This window comes from Bactrocera dorsalis, chromosome 4 (genome assembly GCF_023373825.1).
Source record: "Bactrocera dorsalis isolate Fly_Bdor chromosome 4, ASM2337382v1, whole genome shotgun sequence".
In the NCBI taxonomy this organism is placed as follows: domain Eukaryota; kingdom Metazoa; phylum Arthropoda; class Insecta; order Diptera; family Tephritidae; genus Bactrocera; species Bactrocera dorsalis.
Window position 1 is genome coordinate 65,255,266 of NC_064306.1, and position 22,544 is coordinate 65,277,809.

Here is a 22,544-nt window from a genome sequence, read left to right on the forward strand (position 1 = left end):
TTTTTAAACAATGATTTTGTATTTTAATTCATAAAATTACATTTTAAACCGTCTACTATCTTCAAAATAAACTTTATAGAACTCTACAAACTTTATTTTACCATTGTATATACTTTTGCTATTTACTTTTCTTTTTTAAGTAAATAAATTATTTTGCAAAATTTTTATATATACTTTATTTTTAAAGAACTAGTAAACTCTGTTAGCAAATGCTCGAACCTTGATTTGACTTGAGCTTATTGATCAGCCGGTAGCAGTATTGTTATAAATTGTCGAAATTTGTGCAATGTTTATTGTTGTGAATTGATAAATTAACAATTTTTTAAGATGGAGTTCGGAATCAGTATTATATTCCTTATTTTATTATATGCATCACCTATCGCAGCGGTAAAAGAATCCAGTGAATTTAATGAGGAGCTATATGTACGCCCTATGGCAAATGGGCTAGTCAATACATTTTTTCAGTTTACCACCCGTTGGCATTATGGCGATAGAGAGAATTGTACGAATAAATACATTTTATTAAGTGCATAAAATGTGTATTATATTTTCAATATTTTCAGTACACAACACACAGCTTATACCTCGTCCCATTGCCGAAACATTACTACTGTACGATGTTAAGGAATTACATATCGGATTAACTCAGGGACTTTGGCGATATGAAACTTACGGCTATCCAGTAATGGACAATGCGCCAGGCGCAGAAGTAAGGGCATGGTTTGCAGGAGAAAATTTAACTTCGACTGATGTTGATGATCAGTGGGTAAAGCTAGCTAGTACATTCTCCGGAATTCTGTGTGCCTCCTTGAATTTCATTGACAAAACAAATAGTGTTGAACCGAAATATAGTTTTCGGCCACAGTTTGTCACTGGTAGCAAGGCGAATATTCCACAATTTGTGCGGTATGCAAGTTTGCCACGGGAAATCGTTTGCACAGAGAATTTAACACCGTGGAAAAAGTTGTTGCCCTGTAATAGTAAACAAGGATTCGCTTCCTTACTCAACTCCGGCCACGTACATAATACTAATTATCACTCTTTAGGCATGAAAATGCGTACAATATGTGAATCTTACAACAAAAATTGCATTTTGGAATTCACCGAAACAGCAAATATGGTATATGACCCTAAGTTGTTGGGTACAAATGGAGATTTTTCGCTCCGTCGTCTCTTTGGTCAGGGACTAAACGGTCATTGTGCATTGGCGAAAAGTAGTAAAATTTACGTTAATTTGGATGATCAACCATATGATTTAACGCCAACACCCATGTATAATGTTACATCAAGGCGCGGTGGCAGCACAACCACGTTAGGTGTATATGACATTCAACGATTAGATGAAGACAAATTCTTCAATATCGCTTGGATAAATAAGAAAACGAAAGCAAATGTACAAATTACACCAACACCACCTTTATATGCGCACCGTTACATATTGGGACATGGTCAGGAAAGAGGTCAAATTCTCACACAAATCACAAATAAACATTATGCTGCTTTACCAATTGTGTTACAAGAAAATATACCATGGTTTGTGCCATCCTATATGCATACACTGAAGTTAATTGTACAACCGGAGAACGGTGCAGAATACACTATAAAACCACGAGTCATGCACTACATACCAGGCGTACAAAGATTACGTCCCTATCATTTAGAATTACTCTTCGAAATACCCGCTTTGAGTACAGTACAAATTTCATTCGATTTTGATTATATTTTCTTGAAATGGCTCGAATACCCACCCGATGCAAATCATGGTCATTACTTGGGATCTGCTATAATCACAACACAGTTACCAATGGGACGCAATTACACGGCGATACCAGTTGATAAACACCTCTTCGCTGATTCATTCAATGCGTCACGCTCATCATATTTCCTAGAAATCCGTACAGAATCGCTTATATTATCGTTGCCAACTCCTGACTTTAGCATGCCGTACAATGTCATTTGTCTCGCTTGTACAGTCGTAGCTTTGGCCTTTGGACCCATACACAGCGTAGCTACCAAACGGATAGTTGTGGAACAAAAAGACGCGCAACCGCAATCACTAAAAGGTAAAGTGATGCAGAAATTGTTTCGCCGGAAACAAAACAAAACCGATACCAACACTAATAAAGCAGAAGCTCACGCTGAGACGGTATTTGGACATTCCATTGCTGACGTCAAACAATAAGAACTTTAGCAAATTAAAAAAACACTGATTTATAATTTTTTTTAGTAATAAAAAGATAATTTATACAAATTAACGCTGTTACCTGTTTGACTTTTTGTTAATTCAGCAAATTTTTCATAATCCATTTCAATATTTACCTTCACTCGCCATCAACAAATGAAATTACTCTCGGTATTCTATTTTGTATAAATGTGACGAATACACATAGACATATTTATTAGGATAGTAGCGATATCATATGTGAATAAAAAATTATTTCGCCTGACGGCTTCTCAATCAAACGTAAACTACTGTATTATATTATTGATTAAGTCTAAAGTTACATATTTGAATTCGTCGCAATAATTTTATGTTGCAATTTGCATTCCGTTCAATATATTTTCCGTAATCAATATTATTTAAAAGGGGAATGCGTACATTGTATTGTTTAGGATAACATAGTATTAAATATTACATATGTATATTGTTTATTTTGACCTACGTTTTTTGTAACATCTTTATACTTATTTTTTATTTTAACAATTTTAAGTAAATTTTGTATAGTTTCCGTAAACTTTTTTCAGTAACGAAATTAAAGAAAAACTAGCGGATCTTTAATTTTCTTTTAAATCATACAAATCAATTACATCTCCGTCGGCTTACGCAGTAATGAAGTTCGATAATTTTTACAGTCGTCCACTAACTGAATGTATGGTATACTGTTATGCAAATGTTATGAATTAACATCTCAGAAGTATGTAGCGTCATTGTCATTTGAATTTTCCCGCATTTTAATAAATATATGAAAACTTTTAGTCCAGACGTAGAAGATCCTGGAGTTTAGTGTGTTGGAAATAATTTTACCGCGTTTAATGTTTGTTCACCAGAGCCAATTTAACTATTAAAAAATTTTTTAGACTTCTAAGATTCCGTTAAGTTTAGCCGATTGTTTTTTTTTTTCTCCCCTTTATTACGGAGCGGAATTAATACCAATATTTTGTCTTATTTATCTAGGGATATACATACATATGATATATATAACACATGTATATATATAATATATATATCAATTTTTAAGAAAGTATTAACCAGTTGCCACGCGCGTTGCTGGCTCAACCTTTTTGTGGTGCAAACACTTATTGTGGAGGTTGATTACTGTAGTATGAATATGCATTTGTTGGCGGTCCTTGAGGGGCGCCTGGTGGCGGCATTTGACCACCAGTGGGTCTATAACCTTGATATCCTTGTGAAGGTGGATATTGTCCTTGTGGCATGCCACCGTAGCCGCCCTGCGGTTGATGGTAGCCATGTCCTGGATAGCCACCACTGGGTGGTGGCGGACCGTAGGCCTGTGGTGGTGGCGCACCGTACGGTTGACCTGCTGGTGGCGGTTGGTACTGCTGATTAGGCATTTGGGGCGTACCATTTGGTGGTGCCGTTGTGTTTGGTGGCACCTGAGGCGGTCCATTCGGTCCCGGCGGCTGTTGTGGCTGCTGCTGTTGTGATGGCGCACCGTAAGGTGATGGACCACCAGCGGGCGCCCCTGCTGACGAATATACAGGCTGTTGTTGTGGAGTAGATCCATGTGGCTGTGGTGGTCCACTGGAAACTGGCGGCTGTTGGTTTCCATATTGCTGTTGTTGTTGCTGCTGCTGTTGTTGCTGCTGAGGTGATTGTGTCTGCTGGTTCGGTGGACCGCTATTGACACCAATATTGCCAGAAGAAGTAGAGGGTGAAGTGGATTGCACACTTGCTGGTGGAGCATTTGGTCCATTTGGGTTAGCCGAGTTTGGTGTTTGTTGATTTGATGGTGGTGGCGGTGTTTGGCCTGGACTGGGCGAGGAACTATAGCCACCGCTAGTACCCTGTGATGTTTGTTGCTGTTGCGGTGACTGACCCGGATAGCCACCAGGCGCTCCACCTTGCTGGTATGGTGATTGTGGAGGGTAGGGCGATTGTGTTGGATTTTGAGGAGGTGGACCATAACCGGTGGGCAATGCATTCGACGCTTGACCATAACCACTTGGTGGTGGACCACCGTAACCACCGTAAGCCATTGGTGGAGGGGCGTTGTTGCCACCTTGCGGTGGTCCATATTGATTTGGCGGTGGTGGTGGTCCTTGTCCAGTTGTAGGCGGACCATACATTTGTGAAGGAGGCGGTTGCTGGCCCGGTGCAACTTGCTGATTCGGCGGAGGTGGAGCATAAGCACCCGGAGGCCCTTGCTGACCACTGGCATTAGCATACCCATGCTGACCTGGTGGGCCGCCACCAGCTGATGATGTCGGTGGCATACCTGCATGGTGATAGCCTCCCTGTGAATTTGGAGGAGGTGGTCCGTACCCTTGAGTGGGCGGACCATATGGATAACCGGTTTGAGGTTGGTACGATGGTTGGCTTTGTGGTGGATAGCCAGGGTAATGACTGTGTTGTTGTTGATAATTGCCACGATATTGGGGTTGAGGAGGTGGACCTTGTTGGGAATTGGGGGCTTGTTGTTGTGGCCCTTGACCCGGCTGCTGTCCTGACTGAACACTTGGGCGCTGTTGATCTAATCAGATAAATGAATTAATAGTTTTAAAAGAATGTTTGCATTTATCAGAGACTTTACACTTACTGGACCCTGCATTTGACACAGTTGGTGGTTGTTGATTGGCTGATTGAGGTGTAGTACCAACACGATAAGCACCGCCTTGTTGTTGGGGTTGTTGTTGGCCAGCTTGTTGAGAATGAATAGCTTGCTGGGGAGGACCTTGTTGAGATTGAGAGTTTGGCGTCATTCCTGGATGCGACTGTGGAGGTTGACCTCCATACGACATTTGAGCCCCCGATGGAGGTTGCACATTTCCATCCGAATGTGACATTGGTGGCATACCGGCAATTTGTGGTTGGTTTGCTCCAGTCGGTGGTCCACCTTGTTGTGGAGGCTGTGGAGCCCCCATCATACCATGTGGACCTTGTTGTTGGGCTGCCTGTTGTTGAAGAACATGTGGATGCTAAACAAATTGATAAGCACGGAAATGCATATACGTAGATATTTAAAAAGCTGAACACAACCCTTATTGCTTATTGACTATTACGACTCACCGGCAATATCTGAGCAATGTTCATTGTTGGATCAGCTAGTTGTGCTAAATAAACGAGATTTCTGTGTAGTGCCATATGATATGTCATGCACTCCTGGGCTTTGCCCATCGTTTGAAAGTCTTGAATTGTTTGAATAAGACCACAATTATCGTCAAGTATTTTTTGTATTTGAGCTGGACTGGGTGATGGTGGCATACCACCGCGTTGGGATGATGGCGGAGGAGCAACACCGCCCATCATAGCACCACTTCCAACTGAAGATGGAGGACCGACGGGTCCGCCACCACTGCCAACCATGGAAGGACCTCGTTGGATTGGACCGCCGGAGCCCATTGGCACTCCTGTTGGACCGCCCATCCCCACTCCGCCCACGCCGGCGCCAACACCCGGTGGTTGCTGCTGCTGTTGTTGTTGCTGCATCGACGTCGGCGTTGGTGGCTGAGGCGGTTGCAGTACAGCACCTGGGGGCGCAGACTGCTGCGGTTGTTGCGGCGAATAAACTGCAGACATTTTACTGGCTGCAGCCTTCTTCTTCCGCTTTGGAGTTTTCTCCTGTTTTTCCACAATTTTAGCGGTTATTATTTAACGGGGGAAGAAAAAATAAATGGGTTGCCTTTCTAAGTGGCCTTAAAACTTATCCAATTTTTTCACTCTCTAAATGTCGGAGTTTATATTTTATCACTTAACACTCTTTATATTAGTTCATATATGTCTAAGGATAAATATATTATGTAGCGGGCAAAATATAAAAAAAAATTTACATAACTTTGGCAAAACTTAATTTACAATTAAAAAACTAAATTCCACATTTTTCGCGAACAAATGACGCTAGGGATAACTACAAATTCGGTTGATGTTGACTGCGCTGTTAATTCGCCGACATGCCTAGAGATGCATTTTATTGCCTATTTATGAAACCTTGGCCACTTAACTTTTTATGAGAAAATATAATATTTCGGCTTTAAATAAATAATATATTTGTGTTGTACTTTATAGTTTGCGTGTGATTATTTTTGATATGTTAATTAAACAATCGAAATAATACAAATGGAAATCTTATTAAAAAATTTTTATATCTTCCAAAGATACGCGAATAAGCAACAATTCAAGAAGCGAGGCCAACTTCACAATTTTGCTATTTTCGCCGGAAAAATTTTGCAAATGATAGTTGCTAGACGTAAATTATTGTAAATTATTTTTACTGCTTTTACTTATGATATGCTGCTTAATTTAAAGCCGATTTCTTAATTTCTTTCAAGTTTTTTATTTTATAAAAAGATGTTCAGAGGAATGACACTATCGTCCCATGTCAGTTCGTAATGTAAGGAAAAGTAATTTACATATAATTGATATGGCAACAATTGCGGATGAAAAATTCGCAGATATTTATTCAACAGTGTTTGTGAAGATAGTCGGAGTTGAAGCGGTAGATGAGAAATTCAATCGGGTTTGATTAAAATTTATGTGCAAAGGACTAATATTTCTAAATGATAGCAAACACTTAACAAATCTAAGTAAATAGGCGGAAAGTTGGTGTTATAATTGGATATATAGGTAAAAACACTGCGATAAAATCGAAAAAAAAACGGAGTGGATAACAAAGTATAATAGAAAAATAGAAACTACCACAAGACGGAGAGAAAATAGATAATATGTAAGAGCGAAAATATGAACCGAATTGTTGTTAATTGTGAGCAAATAGACGGAAAATGTGCGAATAACTTAGAGTTGCCAAATATGTAACGACCTTTAAGAACTTAAGTTTACTAGAAAATGTATAAAACAAACTGTTTCGAAACCTTTTTAGAAATTCTGATTAGGTAAATTGTTTTGGGGTTCGTAATAGTCCAATAGGATAAACATACATCAAACGAAGACCAACCATAAATATGGCTGGTATTCTTCCGTTGTAGATGAACAGTAATTTTTTTGGCCAAAGGCCAAGGGCGCATTTTCTTTCAATACTTTTTTCTTTTACTGTCATTTATATAATTATGACGTTCGTTAAAGATACCGAGAATTAGCCAAATTTATTTACTTCTTTCCGATACACAACATAATAGCAGTTTTAATAATCATATATTTTTAAAAGTAATTTTTTTATTTCAACACTGGGTTTAAAAATTAATCTGTGTTTGTACCATAGTAGTTGGTTGTTCATGGTTCGGAACTATTTCGCGTTTATATACCTACATTTATGGAAATGTGCAAAAGAGAATTGGAAAAAACAAAGCGAAAATTTGTTCAAATCATACAAACATCGCTAATGTGTAAATAAAATTATATTTTGTGATTTATTTTGAAGCATTAAGCTACTTATTTCACCGATCGAAGATGGAAATTGTTTTATTTTCACAAAACCTAAACTACTGGATGATAATATAATTACTATCTGTGTATTCGTTTATTGATTTTGTTGTTGCCTGTCTCGTTGGATCGTTGCCGCGCTTTTCTCCAATCTTATATTGGAAATACCAGCTCTTAAATTTTTCATAAAAGCAATAATTTCAAATTAGTTTAATAAAAATAATGTTGAATACTTAACTTCTGTTCTGACCTTTGCAGCTGCTTCTTAACTTCCTGAGATTGTATAAAAATTGGTAAGACGCTATCGACGTCGCTTACCAATGTTTTCTTTCGTACAAATGAACTTCAGCGCTTTATCAGTACTACTGTCAAGAGTGTGGACATGCATCTGTTTTATGTTCAACAGACAAGTTCGCTCGGTAAGTGCTAAGAACCTTCGTATTTATAGGCGAATAAAATTGTTTTTTATCCATAGTGTAACTATGTTAATTATATTACAATTGTTAAATTTCCTTTATAGTTAAAGTAATATTTCTTTACTCAAATTCACTTTATCATTTTTTAATTATTTCAGATTGTTCAATATCAACCAGTTAAATATGAACTCTTCCCATTATCACCGGTGTCCAGACATCGCCTTAGTATAGTGCAACGGAAAACACTTGTGTTAGATCTGGATGAAACGCTTATACATTCACACCACAGTGCGATGTCACGAAATACCGTGAAGCCTGGTACACCTCATGACTTCACGGTAAAAGTAATTATTGACCATCATCCAGTTCGCTTTTTCGTTCATAAACGGCCTCATGTAGACTATTTTTTGGATGTGGTAAGAAGGAATATAACTAAAAATTGCACATTGCTTACATTTGATAAATATGATTACGCTTTTAGGTTTCACAATGGTATGACCTAGTTATATTTACAGCCAGTATGGAGATTTATGGCGCTGCAGTTGCTGATAAACTGGACAACGGACGTAATATTTTGCGTCGGCGTTATTATCGTCAGCATTGCACACCTGATTTCAGCTCTTACACCAAAGATTTATCTGCTATCTGCAGTGATTTGAATAGAGTAATTGAACAAAATTTATTATGATGTGCCGTAAATGTATTAATTAAATCTCAAATATACCCAAAATAGATATTTATAATTGACAATTCACCTGGCGCATATCGTTGCTTTCCTAATAACGCGATACCTATAAGGAGTTGGTTCTCCGATCCAATGGATGTTGCGCTGCTATCACTTCTTCCAATGCTGGACGCTTTGCGGTTTACAAAAGACGTGCGTTCAGTTTTGTCAAGAAATTTACATTTGCATCGTTTATGGTAGCAGGTGTGTGCATAACATAAATTTTATTTCGCAATTTGACAATTATAAGAATAAACCTATAGCATTCATTTAAGTATAAAATATAATAATAATTATTGTGTTTATTTTCAGTTTTACAGATTAAAAATTTGGTGCTGTGACGCTTAAACGAGTTTTTAGTTTGTTTTATATATTAAGCATTATTAATGAAAAGAATCCAATTCAATACACCAACACTAGTTTTGACACACATACATAAACAACATACATAAAGACCTAAAACATATTCTCAATCTTTTTCTCTCCTTGATATCTTCCACCCCAGCCTGACTTTCTATATTCGCATTTTAAGCGAAATTAGGAAAACTGTTTACCATTTGATAAATTCGCTGGATATATATTTAATAAATAAAATACATATATAATTTGCTAGAGGATTATTTAATTTTATGTGTATTGTAATAAATATGTGTTTTGACTAAAAAAAAAAATTATTTATTGGAAACAAAAACATAAATGAAATAGTTTAAGTACTAACCAAGTGTTATTTCATAAATGATATATGGAAAACTTATTGAAATGAATTGTTTGCTTTGTGTATTATAGATGAGCATTGAAAATTATAATGTATAATTTGTAGCATTTAAAGACAGCGCAACCGAACCTATTTTAATTACTGAATATGTTATTCAATTAAGAAAAATTAAATATCAAAAGGATGTAACAACAACAACAACGGCCATGTACAAGTACAATAAGTGCTTACTTATGTATAACACACACATTCAGACACACTTAAGCATGAGAAAAGGTTTGAAATTTGTTTCTTCCTCTTGATATTATGTTTTCATTTAACAAAATAAAATTAACATCAACAATGTCTGACAATTAAAAAAAAATCTATTAATAAGAACAAACTGACTCAGTTATCATTTAGAATTAACTCTGTGTCCACAAAAAAGTAAAGAGTAGCTTGTAAGTTTGTAGTAAGTTTGAAGTATATATAGAACAGAATATTGAAGCGATCATCTATCAAGGATAGTCTACCAGCTATGGAATGTTATATTTATTTAAGCAAAAGCGTATTTGTTTATATTTTGAATTGTATGTAAATTAAAAGTATTTTTACCATTTTTTCTTTTGTGAAATGGCGAAAATCTGGATATTGTTGATTAATAATTGCTGCTCACCTTTTGTGCGAAAAAGTTAACTTGCCACGGTAAAAAATACATAAATTTATGCCAATAAAATTTCGGCTCCTTGTTCGATTTTTCATATTTATATTAATTTAAACCTTTTAAACATAGGTTGAGGCTAATACATATGAATGTATATGATTATATGTAGTTGTAGTTATTCAACCATAAAACCTATGTATTTTTAGAAAAGTATAATTTTGTATTATTATTTTTTTTATAATCTGCTTAAATTTATAATAAATGATTGGAGTGAGGATGTGCTAACTCGTAAAAGGCATTGGTTATATTTTTTCAATTGCTTGAAAATCAATTGTCTCCACGTAGACAGTTTACCGATTGTATCATGCTCAAATCTTAATATTGGTTTATTAGAGTCACTCAAATAAATAAAAATAAAATGAAATTTTCACAAAATTTAAAATAAAATGAAAATAAACGAATTGCTTGTGTTTTTTTACTTTCAAAGGAAAATAAAAATTGTTTTTATTAAATAAAACGTCATTAATATCTCTGCCTTAAATAAAAGAAAGAAACGTTAACTTCGACAAATACAAAATATTCCATACAAGGTTTGGATTTTGATCGGTTACTTTGTGTGACAGCTATATGCTATAGTAATCAGCTACGAACGAAGATTGTACCGTTTGCTTTGGAATATAATAAAATATTTGATCGTTCGATATCGGAGTTCCTTTGGGAAAAAGCATGTACATATGCAATATTTCAGGTCTATATATAAAAAACTGAGGAATAAATGTGATAGTTTTCTCAAAATAAATAGTTACTTTTAATAATTGGCCTATGTATTCGTTAACCGGTTGAGTTAATATTCCCAAAAATACAAACATAGCGTTTCATTTCTGTTTTGTCACTTTATTCGTAACTAGAAAAGGAAATTGAAAATATGGCAACTACGCTAGAATTTGTTTTTTCCATTTCTTAACAAATTCAGACGATTTTTGCTGCGGCCGCATGTATATTTATTATAGCTCAGCATTTGCATGTTTTAAATAATATATTTAACGGGAAGGAGTGGTAATTATTGAATTTATATGGACGTGACTTTTATTTTACTACAAATTCGTTATAAAATTCTTTGGCAGATCTTTGCAGTTGAATAGTGTTGGTGAACGGAGTATCAGTGGGAGGGTGGATTAGTGATTGTTTATATAAATCGTACATGGTTTTAATGAACAATTAAGGAACAGTTATTGGTGCGGTATGATGCATAAATTAAAAAGTCAAAACTACGGGGAGTAAGATTCTGAATATGTTTAATGGACATAGTTGAAAGGACCAAATTATTCCATTGCGGTAAGCACCTCATTATTTAGAACAACACAAAGCAAAGTCGAAACAAATTACGAATATAGTATTATACTTATATGTATGTATGTGAGCTGAAATCGCTACCTACGAAATTACTAAATATGTATCTTTTTAAAAGGTTAGTATTTATTTAGATAATTAAAAATGAATTCCGCGCCATCAACGTCAGATATGACGCCACAACGAAAGCGTGTTGGTAGGCCTCCTAAAGCAGCGCAGCTGAAGCAATCGGCTGACACTACGCCATCATCACAAGAAGAGAGTGCACAAACGTCTAACCAATTGAACGATAAAGAAAAGTTTACGAGTCGAAGTGAAAATGATAGTATTATGGAAATTGACGACGGTTTCGTGGCTATATCTCCACCGCCGCCCAATGTACTGTCAGATAAGGTTAATCCTCGTATGACTTCAACACCATCAAGTAGCAACGAATGTAGGCGAAGTTCACGTAAGAAGATCATAAAATTTGACGTAAGAGATTTATTAAACAAACATCGAAAGCCACATAAAATCCAAATAGAAGCTCGCATAGATTCAAACGCTCCACAAACACAAACAACTTCATCGTTACCCTCATTTAGCTCTGGTAGTAATACAAGCAGCTCAGTTCCAGCTTCAAGCTCTGATTTGAGTAGTAAACAGAAAGCATTTATGGAGAAATCCGCAATATTTCGTCGCATATCAATATCGGAACAACAGAATAAAATAAATGCGCCAATACTTCCACCACCCTTATCGTCCATACCTAAAATAGGTGTTTTAGGTAAAAACACAATCAATTTAAAAAGTAATGTGGATGCTATGACTACAATTGACCCAGCGAAAATAGCACAAGCAAGACGGTTAAGCCGTACCCAGGAAATATTTAATGCCAGCCTGATAAAATCAAAGCAGAATTCCAGCCTAATAATAGCGCAAATTGAAAGTAATACTTCTAGTTCCAGCAGTGGGTTCATGTCTCCAGCAGTTGTGACATTACAACAGCAGAAAAAGTCAACAAGTGAGTAAATACAAATAAACAATATTATAAAAATCGATAAATGTAAAAAATCAATATGCATCTTACATATATGTAAGGGGGTGCGCACATATGTGTGTTTATTTATATATGTACATATACATACATATAAATAGTATATGTATAAATACTCGATGTTTACATTATGGCACAAAATCCTCGAAAATATTCAGATTCAATCTTGAAGTTTATATATGCGCATAAAATACTGATAGTTACCGTTTTTACTTACATATAACTCTTCTATCCATTTGTTATGCAAATATATGCAAGGTTATATTCACACATGCATATATGTATGTATGTATATGTACTTATAATATAGATAAGTAAACTTTCGAAGTAAATGATGCTTATCAATTATAAATTCAGCTGATACTCAAAATTGGAGATATTTTTTCGTAACAGACTAAAAAAAATTTTAATGTTTTATCAGAGGATGAAAATTGCTCCAATAATTTGGTACACTTTTTCAAAGAAATGTTTTTAAATAAAAAAATATTATCAGATGTCTTAACATTTTCCCAAAATAAACTAAAGTCGACACCCCGTTAATTTGAACATATTTATTATAATAATAAATTTTCTATTCAACAGATGTATCCAACAAACGTAAAAATCTTTCAAATTCATTTATTTCACCAACTGCAGTAGTTGATCCAAAGCCTTCGCTAACAGAATCTGGCACACAAAAGCGCCGAGGTCGTCCGCCGAAAAATAAAAATCCTGTAGCTCAAAGCCCTTTACCAAAATCAAACCTAAAGACGGAGCTTCATATAACTCCCCAAGGTAAAAAAGCAGACGCGTATCAGCCATATTCATTCGAAAATAAAGAAAAGAAAGAAGTCGTCAGTAAAGAAGCTTCTCAAAGTGCACAAAATTGGACAGAGTACAAAGCAAATTTAAAATGTGCTGAAAGTGTTGAAACTCCTGTTGGGCAAAATGCTATATCAAACGAACGGACTTCTGTACAGCATGAAGATGTAATTTTAGAAATATCATCTACTTCTTCTATATCTGATCATGAATATCAGGCTAAAACAGTGCATCCTCCAACGGATGTACATGAGTCACAACAAAGAAACTTCGCCTCTGTATGCATTTGGCAAGATAGTCAAAGTATTTGTGAAACCACATCCGCACCAGAATTCATTGTGGCCGCTGTTGAAGAGATAACATCGGAAAGTTCACCAGTTGATAAATCTATTTCCTTGGGAGCTGAAAGTGAAACATGTACACAAAAAACGGTTGATACGTTAACGGAATGCGATCAAAATATTACAATTGATTTGGATTCGAATAAAGAAATCGAAGCGGAGTCAGATTCTCTCTCGGAAATGACATTTGGCATGTCCAGCACAAGTCGCAAATCGAGCGGTTCAGAATCAGAGGGCAGTTCAGATCGTAGTAATAAAAGCTATAAAAAGGGCGATAAGTTGCGTGTATCTTTGAAACGTTTAACGTTGCCACCGAGTACAATCACAACGACTATTTCGTTATCATCGGCATCTAGTAGCTGTAGTGACGTCATTGCTGGTAGCGACAACAGCAATACAAATAACAGCAGTCGCATAAGTAGCGGTACCGCTGACTCTACAGAATTAAGTACCGCAACAGCAAATAAAAACTTACCGACAAGACGATCTCATCGGTTCCCCAAAAAGAGTTGTGACAGCAAAGTTATAGTGGAAGAATCCAAAAGTAAAGCAGAAGTATCATTGAATGAGAATTTAGATACTGAAGATCTAAGGATGACAACAGGTGTAGAGGAGAAAACAGGTAAACTTCCAATAGAAAAAGTCACCTCAACTACCGTTAAAACGGATAAAGACTTCGAGCAATCAAATGAAAAAAGTAAAGATATTGCAGTTGCAACAATTGAAAACGTTAGTGCTGATTTGGTTACCGCACAGCAAGTTGAGGCACCACCCATTGCAATTGCTGTAGTGGAGCTCTCTTCGGAACAAATAACTGAGATACCCGAAAAGCCAAGCAACATTGCACTAGATGCTGTAGATAACAGAAATGAGAGTAGAGAGCATGATAGAAACGTTAGTGAAGAGTCGCCTTCTGTATCGTGCGAAACGAAAAAAGAACCCATCACTTTGCCACTTAAAAAACAGGTGAGCAAGTTTAAAATGTACGAAGCGGCGGTGCACAATGTGGTGGCAAATGTCGCGACTAGTACTTTGTTGGATATCTTAAATACCGTTAAGCAGAATGATTTAACAATGGGAACGAAGACATTCCAGCAATTGCCGTTAGCCGCAGTTAAAGATGACACATCCTCAGAGATTATAACGCCCACAGTAGGCGAAGAAACAATGCCAATTACGGCCGCCGACAAAAAACTTGAAGCTGGCACGTCAGATAACAGTGTTACGACGATTATTTTGGAAGAATCACAAGCAATCGATCAAGATAGTTCTATAGAGACTAACAAGCAGCCATCAAAATGTGTTCATATAGCTAAAAGTGGAGATGAAGTAGAATCTATAAATACGTTCACTTGGGGAAACAATGCCAACGATGAGTCCGACCAACGCGGGGACTTACCTGCTGAAAAATGTGAAATATCCGAAACAGTCACGGATTGCGACTTTACACCACTGCCAGAAGAAGAGGTCGTAATTCAAACTACTTTCGCTGAACAGTCTGTTGAAGCGCAGGAAACTTCCACTGATGAAGCTACTAGCTCTCCAAAGACGGTAGCAGAAGTAGGTAGAAATATTTTGAAAAAAGCGTCCCGAGAAATACCTGCCAATGTTGTTAATGAGAGCACAATGAACGTTTCCAATGTTCTGTATAAGTCAACGAAATCAGAGAAATGGGATATTACCACTAAACACACGGCAGATAATGTGTTGGATGAAAATAGTTCGGAGGACATAAATTCGACAACGGACTCACAATCTTCACGTGACGAAACGAATGGAAGCAGTGCCACAAAAACACCATCTCCAACCCTTTCGGAAAATTCCAATGAAAAGCCGTCAAAGAAACCAACACGCCGAAATGAGAGACGTTCAAAACGTGGAGATAAGTCTGACCATAAAACCTTAGAAGAGACATTCGCAGAAATAGCAGCCGCGAGTTCAAAGGCAGTTTTGAAGTTAAAGGCGCAGGAAGTTGACGCAGATACAGCAAATGTGTATAATGAAGAGGAGATTTCTAAATCTGTTGATGCAATGGAAAAGTCAGCTGATGCAAAGGAAGATTCTTCTGCGAGTGTTGAGCTAAGCCATACACCTATTAATTTAACTGAGCCTAAAAATCTAGACGAAGACGAAGTGCCGAATGTACAAAATACTATAGAAATTACGACCGAGGAAACAACAACAGATATATGTACGAAGGTTTGTTCCCAAGAGGATCGCGCCGTGTTAAAAGCAGTAATACTACCAGAAGATATTGATAGTAATTCAAATCACTCGTCGCCTTCACGACGCGGGCGAAAGGCGAGGAATAAAAAAGTAAATCATAAGCCATCTCCTAGCACTTCTCCTATTACTGCAGAGTCTTCTAGTGATAATACACAGAAAGTCTCCGAAATGAAACCGGTTGATGAGACTATTACTGCCAATACGAATACGACCGCCGATGGTAGCTTAGAAATATCACAACAAAATTTGCACACATCAACTATTGAACTGAACGTAAAAGATGCCAATAATGTTGATCAGATGATCACTGACACATTGGGGAAAGGGACGGCCAAAGAATCATGCCTTGAAAAAGTTTTGGAATCAGAAAAATGTGATTATCCAACTACAACGGCGGAACTTTCATCTGAGGTTGGCCAAGTCTTGAGTACTACAGGCGACGAAACGTCAAGTATATCCAATAATACAACACCTGATTTAAGTGGCCAAAATTTAGAAGAAAATAATGACAAAAATAAACCATTAACCTCAAAAACTCGAAAACATAAAAAAGCTTTGACTTCGGCTATTGAAAAAGTCGAGCGCGTTGATCCTGAAGTAGAGAGTGTTGAGACGCAAAGAGAGTGTGGTCAAATCGATATGATCAAACCCGAAGAGCGGCTTGAACAGCACGAAGAAAATATTATAAAACCACCCAAAGAGTTGCTACCAAATAAATTAGAAAAGTTGGATCAAAATAGAGCGCCACCATCGTTAAAAGAGAACTCAATCATTGACTCTAAAATAAATACGGTTACAAGTAGCAATTTAATAGCAGAGAATGTGGACTGTCAGCTCCCAGAACAGCGCGAACAGTCAGATACACCAGTCGATAAGCCTAAAAAAAATCGAAAACGAAGAAGTAATAAACAGTCCGATGAGAAATCTAACGAGTTGGAGACTAAAGGCCAAGGTAAGTCAGAAGATCAGGAAACTGTTGAAACTAAAGAAAAAAGTGGTGATACCGAAGATACCGATGGAAAAATACGAAAGTCCCGAAAGGGCAAGTCAGCAAACGATGCGACAAATGATCTGCAGATCGATACGCCGGTCACAGTTCGAAACGCAGCTGAATTAATGGAAAAAGAATTGGCCAAAGCGCCACCTAAGAAACGCCTGCTTAAAATGCAGATGGAATTGGAAGAGAAGAGTTGCGCCGCCCATTCAGAAATTTCAAGCACCAGCCAGACTAGCGCTGACCAAAAAATCTCTTCAGCGAAGAAGTCAGCAAGCAATTCCAGTAAAACCAAAGAATCTACTCAGAAAAAATCGAAGAAAGATGCGCAATCTTCTGATCAAATGAAAAAACGAGAAAGTCTCGAAAGTCAAGTCGAATCTTCGCTTGATGAGGAAAGCCGTTCAGCGACATCTACGCCAGTGTCTAAACGTTTCAAAAAGCAAACGGCTTCAGAAAAAACCCCAGAGGATAAAACAAGCGGTAAAAGGAAGTCTAAAATGGATCAAAATATTAGTAGCAGTGAGAAGAGTGAAGTTAAGGATAGGGAAAGGAAAGGATCTATATCAAAGAAATCGGAAAAGAAGCAATTTTTGGCCATCGAAGACACTGCTAGTAATGAGTTAGCTAAGAAAATGGAGGAAAGAAGTGCGAAGAAAAAAAGGCAGAAGAAATTGAAAGAGGATTTCGAAGCAGCACTAAAGGATGCGCTCACCAAAACAACAGTGCCAGCTGAACCTATTAAAGAAATTGCCAACCCTACCGAAAACATAGTTCCGTTGCTGGAAGAAAGTAAATTACAAGACAGTGTGGCCGCTGCAACAGTTTGTGCAACTGGTGTTGAAGACAAGAAGAGTGCTGTGGAGGAGGATCAAATCACCAAGGCTACTGAAGCTACGGTAAACAATGAGCTTGAGGAAGAACCAGATCCGTTGAAGGACATTGAGAAATTCATTGAAGATGGTGTCAACTTGCTCAAACGTGGCTATAAGATTGATGACGACAGTGTAGATGAAGTTATTTGTCCGAAAACACATCTCCAAAAAGAAGAATATAAATCGGATGTTACAGAAAATGAAGAAAAGTCTTCTACAACGATCCTGGAAGGCATGACGACGCCCAATGAAAGTATATCTGGCGATATAACGCCAGTTGATAAATCCTACGAAGAAGTTTCGAACACACTCCCTCAGAATATTTATTACGACACACCGGCTGATACACCAGTAGCAACGCCGACAACCACACCGCCACCAAAAAGTCCTATTCATGATCAAGCAATTGACGAAATAACTGGGGTTCGGCGTTCTCATCGCATCAAACAGATAACAAAGATGCCGAAGGCGCTTGTGGGTCGCGGGTTGGTGCGCGAAAAAGAGCGATTCTCAATTAAAGACGATGTTGAAATGAAAACTCACTATAGTTTGGATGATCATCTGACGGATTTGGCGCAAGTGGAGGCAAAGAATGCTAAGTTCCTAAAAGAAATGGAAGAACGTCTGAGTAACTTCCATGTCATTAAAGAGAATGAGTACAAATGTGAGCGTGTCGTGAGTAGAGAAGCACGCAAGATGTTGTGTGATTGTTTCTTGACAGCCGAAGAGGAAGAGCGTGGTGAGTTGGGCTGTGGTGAAGATTGCTTGAACCGTTTATTGATGATCGAATGTGGACCCGATTGTAATGTGAAAGTTCGCTGTACAAATAAACGTTTTCAGAAACTGCTCTGTTCACCATGTCGAGTCTTTCGTACGGAAAAGAAGGGCTTCGGCATAATGGCTGACATTGAGATATTACCTGGTGAATTCATTATGGAATACGTGGGTGAGGTAATCGATGGCGATGAGTTTGAGCAGCGGCGTACTGCATATTCGTTGGACAAAAACCGTCACTATTACTTTATGGCATTACGAAGCGATGCCATAATCGATGCCACAATTAAGGGTAACATTTCACGCTTCATTAATCATTCCTGCGATCCCAATGCTGAAACTCAGAAGTGGACCGTAAATGGTGAACTACGAATTGGGTTCTTCAGTCGTAAGTCCATTATGCCAGGTGAAGAAATTACGTTCGACTATCAGTATCAACGTTACGGCAGGGAGGCACAACGTTGTTATTGCGAGTCGGCTAACTGTCGTGGTTGGATAGGTGAAGAACCCAATTCGGATGAGGGTGAACAAATCGATGACGACAACGATGCGGATAATTCGGCAGATGGCAGCGATGATGAGGATAGTGATGATAGCACAGCTGATGGCGAAGATGCACATAAAAAACTAGATGCATCAAGTAAATCACTCATAAGTTCAGAGGATGGTAAAATAAAGTTGGATGAAAAATCGGATAGCGCGGGTAAGGACAAGAAGAAAAAAGTGGGTGAAGATGCAGAGGCTAAGCTGAAAAAGCACACGGGCAAATCTGCTGATAAAGCAGCGCGAAAAAAGAAACCCAGTAAAGAAAAGAAGGATAAGAGACTGCGTAAATCTGCTACTGGTGAGCAATCGAAAACTTCGCGTTATTTAGAAGATCCCGACATCGAAGACGAGGTTAAATTCCTTAGCCGTGGCGGGCTGAGAAACCAATCGGACACCTTGCGGTTTTCACGTTTGGTCGTACGCGCCAAATTGCCGCAGACACGTCTCAATCTACTGAAAATTCTCCGCAATGCCGATTTGCCATGTCGCCGACTGTTCTTGGACTATCATGGACTGCGTTTGTTGCATGGCTGGATGAGCGAAGACGGTGGTGATATGGCGATTCGCTTGTCACTCCTAGAGGCGCTGGAAAGTTTGCCAATAGCAAACAAGACTGTGCTCACTGACAGTAAAGTCTATCAGAGCGTACGAAATTGGTGTGGCAATGCCTTGTCCACCAGCAGTGTGCCGGCTGGCAATGCATCTTCTCCAAGTGATGAGTCGTCAAAGGAAAGCACAAGTAGTAATTCACATACGGAGTTAGCTAGTGGACAGGAGGTACCTTCGGAATTGCAGAAGTTAGCTGTGAAACTGACCACAGCATGGAATAGTTTGCCAGAAATTTTCCGCATACCGAAACGTGAGCGCATCGAACAAATGAAAGAGCACGAACGGGAGGCAGATCGACAGTTTGCCGAAGCTTCCGTCGACAGTAATCGTGCTGTTCTAAGTGATCGTTATCAGCGCGATCGTTTCGGACGCGGCCCAACCACTTCTCGTTTTTCCAAACCAAGTTGCAGTAAAGACAATCGCAACAATAATATAACCGTTGTAGGCTCAATGCCAGGCGGAGATCCACGTCGACGTTCGGCGCACGATCACCATGATGGTATAAAACATTTGTCAAAAGCGCAGAGAAGAGAGATGTTTGCTGCAAAGGTGAGAGAAGCACATAATATGTAAATAGATTTAATATATATATATTTTTTTTGTTTGAACTTTTTAGGTGGCACGCGACGAAGCCGAAAAGCGTTTGGCTGAAGAGCGTAGAGAATTCGAAACAAAATGTCGTTTCTTTGGTTTGGACCCCAAGAAAACACGCTCGCAGGATGTTCCTTTCTGCGTAGACCCTTCAACCGGTCAATGGTATTCTATTGCCCGCCAACCTATCCCCACTCCACCATGCTACGCACACGTGCAAGTGCAGCCAAAATCCAAATCTACCGATCCTGACGATTACAAGTTACCTGCAGTTGTTGCCACCCTGCCGCGTCAATGGAAATACGCCATTACAAACTTAGGCCAAATTTATTACTATCATACTAAGCAAAAAATATCGCAATGGCACCCGCCAACGCTTGAACAATTGCACGCTGCAGCCGAGGAAGACGACAGTTCGGACAGTGAGTCCTGTGAGGAAGCTAAACAGGCAAATGAGAGCAGCGAGGATGATGATGTACTCTTAGGTAGTAATCTAAATTTTTAACCCTAAAAATTTTACTTATTTTCTATATTCATTGATTTTTAAGGAATGGATGAGGCGCAACTCAAAGCTTTCATCGATAAGAAGGTAGAAAATCGTAGGCATAAGCGTTACGGTCGTTTGGTCGATGAGCGTCCGATTAGTGTAAGTACTTACGTGTATTTTTTTGCTAATGATTTGAAATTCATATTTATGTTTATACTTACAGCCCCGAAAGGAGGAAGATCGCATCTATAATCAAATAGAGATGCGCAAATACAAAGAGAATAAAGAAAAAATACGCAAACGTAAGGAAGAAATACGGCGCAAGCGCGCTGAAGCACTCAAAGCAGCAGCTATCGGTGGCGTAAATCCCAACATCATTGCAGACAGCTTAAATATCGACACTACGAAATCCAAAAATGGCGAAGACTCCGATGAACCGGATGGCGTAATACCCATACAAGATTATTTGCTCTCATCCGATGAGGAGGAGATTATGAAGGAGGAATGCAATAACAGCCCACTCTTGGACAAAATCGTGCAAGGCGATAAGATTGTCGACGAATTGGATGCGCTCACTACAAAGCGTGCGCTCAAGCGCACATTACCGCCACATCGGGATCCCAGCGCACAGGTAAACCAGAGCAATGTCAGTGTTAGTAGTGGTGGTAGTAGTGGCGGTAGCAGCGGTGGCAGTGAGCATAAGCGACGAAAATCGGATAAGAAAGATAAAAGGTGCGTTGTTTGTAGTTGAAATTATAACATAAATAATTAATTACATTTGTCTTTTTTTATTTTTCATTAGCAAAAAGAGCAAGGACTCGGATTCCAGGTATCGTCGCACTAAGGAAAAGTTCCGCTGTGAAATAGCCGGTATTATTGTGCAACACTTAAAGCCATATCGCAAGGAATCGTGCACGCTCGCTCGTATTCAGAGTGATGAAGATTTCAATCATCTCGCGCGAAAGGTTTGTTTGTGTTTTTATTTCAGAAAAATTATTTTTATTAACCGTCGTTCAATGCATTTGCAGCTCACACATTTTGTTATGGTTAAAGAGTTGAAGTACTGCGAGTCGGTTGGTCAGACTTTGGTCGTAACCGAATCTGTTAAGAATAAATCCCGCGAATTCATTAAAAAGTACATGGCGAAGTATGGCGGCATGTATGTGAAACCCGCCAATGATCCGGAATTTAAAGAGATTCCATTTACTATTTAAACCTATTTATAATTTTTCTTCTTGTAAGCTAATATTTGAATTCAACGAACAGCAATGGATTATCGCTGACTTCAGACTCCACATTTGTATTAAAAACCATTTGGCGACGTACATTCTTTTTTAACTTCATAATGTGGGCAATTGAGACGTTACCATTTTTTATATGCAATTTTGGTGTTTTGTCGAGTTTTGCATTGCTTAATTCTTATTTGTACATATGTTGTTGAAAATTGAACGGAACACGGCACGGTTAACCATATTTGCTGTTGCGATGGGAGACTTCGAAATATTTAAATAAATTTTTATTATTATTGTAATGCTTAGTAATTTTTTTAGTTTTAAACCAGTATGTACATGTATTCCCTTTTTACTACGTGCAAATTGTAGTGTATTTTTTAGAAAATACGAATGTATTATTTCTCCGCTGTAATTACATTTTATGAGCTAAACTAAACGCATATGCAATTATGTAAAAGTGGCTGCACAAATACGCGACTGCAACTGTAGATTCAATAAATAAAAGTGAAATGAACAAATCAAGCGCAGTTTTGTAATTCCATGGTATTTGTTTTTATGTCAAAAAAATCGGTGACCATCAGGGTTGCATTAAAAAATTAATGAATTAACATTGGAAAATATTTTTATAT

The 22,544-nt window shown here is 37.9% G+C and overlaps 4 protein-coding genes across 12 annotated transcripts; 3 read left to right on the forward strand and 1 right to left on the reverse strand.

The window, feature by feature from the left end:
- Positions 1 to 217: 217 nt before the first annotated feature.
- Positions 218 to 2,255, forward strand: LOC105225201 (GPI transamidase component PIG-T). The gene is made up of 2 exons (XM_011203561.4): positions 218 to 502; positions 564 to 2,255. Exons 1-2 carry the CDS (start codon positions 328 to 330, stop codon positions 2,180 to 2,182), a joined length of 1,794 nt encoding a protein of 597 aa, XP_011201863.1. The 5' UTR covers positions 218 to 327; the 3' UTR covers positions 2,183 to 2,255.
- Positions 2,256 to 2,354: 99 nt separating this feature from the next.
- On the reverse strand, positions 2,355 to 6,277 carry LOC105225202 (basic salivary proline-rich protein 2). 2 transcript variants are annotated; one of them, XM_019989870.3, is made up of 3 exons: positions 5,249 to 6,277; positions 4,779 to 5,133; positions 2,355 to 4,712 (listed from the first exon to the last, which is right to left on the reverse strand). In XM_019989870.3, the coding sequence occupies exons 1-3, from the start codon at positions 5,756 to 5,758 to the stop codon at positions 3,298 to 3,300; spliced, it is 2,280 nt and encodes a 759-aa protein (XP_019845429.2). In that variant the 5' UTR covers positions 5,759 to 6,277; the 3' UTR covers positions 2,355 to 3,297. The 2 variants fall into 2 exon arrangements, with proteins under 2 accessions (XP_019845429.2, XP_011201864.2); XM_011203562.4 differs by having other exon boundaries at positions 4,779 to 5,157.
- Positions 6,278 to 6,427: 150 nt separating this feature from the next.
- Positions 6,428 to 10,351, forward strand: LOC105225203 (CTD nuclear envelope phosphatase 1 homolog). Of its 6 annotated transcripts, none has more exons than XM_011203566.4 (6): positions 6,428 to 6,569; positions 7,814 to 7,974; positions 8,130 to 8,387; positions 8,453 to 8,635; positions 8,705 to 8,899; positions 9,008 to 10,351. In XM_011203566.4, exons 2-5 carry the CDS (start codon positions 7,876 to 7,878, stop codon positions 8,894 to 8,896), a joined length of 732 nt encoding a protein of 243 aa, XP_011201868.1. In that variant the 5' UTR covers positions 6,428 to 6,569; positions 7,814 to 7,875; the 3' UTR covers positions 8,897 to 8,899; positions 9,008 to 10,351. The 6 variants fall into 6 exon arrangements, with proteins under 6 accessions (XP_011201868.1, XP_011201866.1, XP_011201865.1 ...); XM_011203564.4 differs by lacking the exon at positions 6,428 to 6,569 and adding an exon at positions 6,628 to 6,902; XM_011203563.4 differs by lacking the exon at positions 6,428 to 6,569 and adding an exon at positions 6,628 to 6,802.
- Positions 10,352 to 10,962: 611 nt separating this feature from the next.
- On the forward strand, positions 10,963 to 22,437 carry LOC105225205 (probable histone-lysine N-methyltransferase CG1716). Of its 3 annotated transcripts, none has more exons than XM_011203570.4 (9): positions 10,963 to 11,109; positions 11,178 to 11,388; positions 11,522 to 12,406; positions 13,022 to 20,154; positions 20,222 to 20,681; positions 20,745 to 20,842; positions 20,907 to 21,415; positions 21,486 to 21,648; positions 21,712 to 22,437. In XM_011203570.4, exons 3-9 carry the CDS (start codon positions 11,548 to 11,550, stop codon positions 21,895 to 21,897), a joined length of 9,408 nt encoding a protein of 3,135 aa, XP_011201872.2. In that variant the 5' UTR covers positions 10,963 to 11,109; positions 11,178 to 11,388; positions 11,522 to 11,547; the 3' UTR covers positions 21,898 to 22,437. The 3 variants fall into 3 exon arrangements, with proteins under 3 accessions (XP_011201872.2, XP_011201871.2, XP_011201873.2); XM_011203569.4 differs by having other exon boundaries at positions 11,527 to 12,406; XM_011203571.4 differs by having other exon boundaries at positions 11,538 to 12,406.
- Positions 22,438 to 22,544: the final 107 nt, after the last annotated feature.

What these genes read in the sequence shown, in the direction of transcription:
- LOC105225203 (XM_011203566.4), top strand. Translation starts at nt 7,876, where the DNA reads ATGTTTTCTTTCGTACAAATGAACTTCAGCGCTTTATCAGTACTACTG. An exon ending in TAGACTATTTTTTGGATGTG is followed by an intron (nt 8,388 to 8,452) that starts GTAAGAAGGAAT and finishes TTACGCTTTTAG; the next exon opens with GTTTCACAATGGTATGACCT. An exon ending in TCTGCAGTGATTTGAATAGA is followed by an intron (nt 8,636 to 8,704) that starts GTAATTGAACAA and finishes TACCCAAAATAG; the next exon opens with ATATTTATAATTGACAATTC.
- LOC105225201 (XM_011203561.4), top strand. Translation starts at nt 328, where the DNA reads ATGGAGTTCGGAATCAGTATTATATTCCTTATTTTATTATATGCATCA. An exon ending in TTATGGCGATAGAGAGAATT is followed by an intron (nt 503 to 563) that starts GTACGAATAAAT and finishes CAATATTTTCAG; the next exon opens with TACACAACACACAGCTTATA.
- LOC105225202 (XM_011203562.4), bottom strand. Translation starts at nt 5,758, where the DNA reads ATGTCTGCAGTTTATTCGCCGCAACAACCGCAGCAGTCTGCGCCCCCA. An exon ending in ACATTGCTCAGATATTGCCG is followed by an intron (nt 5,158 to 5,248) that starts GTGAGTCGTAAT and finishes CAATTTGTTTAG; the next exon opens with CATCCACATGTTCTTCAACA. An exon ending in TGTGTCAAATGCAGGGTCCA is followed by an intron (nt 4,713 to 4,778) that starts GTAAGTGTAAAG and finishes TTATCTGATTAG; the next exon opens with ATCAACAGCGCCCAAGTGTT.
- LOC105225205 (XM_011203570.4), top strand. Translation starts at nt 11,548, where the DNA reads ATGAATTCCGCGCCATCAACGTCAGATATGACGCCACAACGAAAGCGT. An exon ending in ACAGCAGAAAAAGTCAACAA is followed by an intron (nt 12,407 to 13,021) that starts GTGAGTAAATAC and finishes TCTATTCAACAG; the next exon opens with ATGTATCCAACAAACGTAAA. An exon ending in GGATGATGATGTACTCTTAG is followed by an intron (nt 20,682 to 20,744) that starts GTAGTAATCTAA and finishes TTGATTTTTAAG; the next exon opens with GAATGGATGAGGCGCAACTC.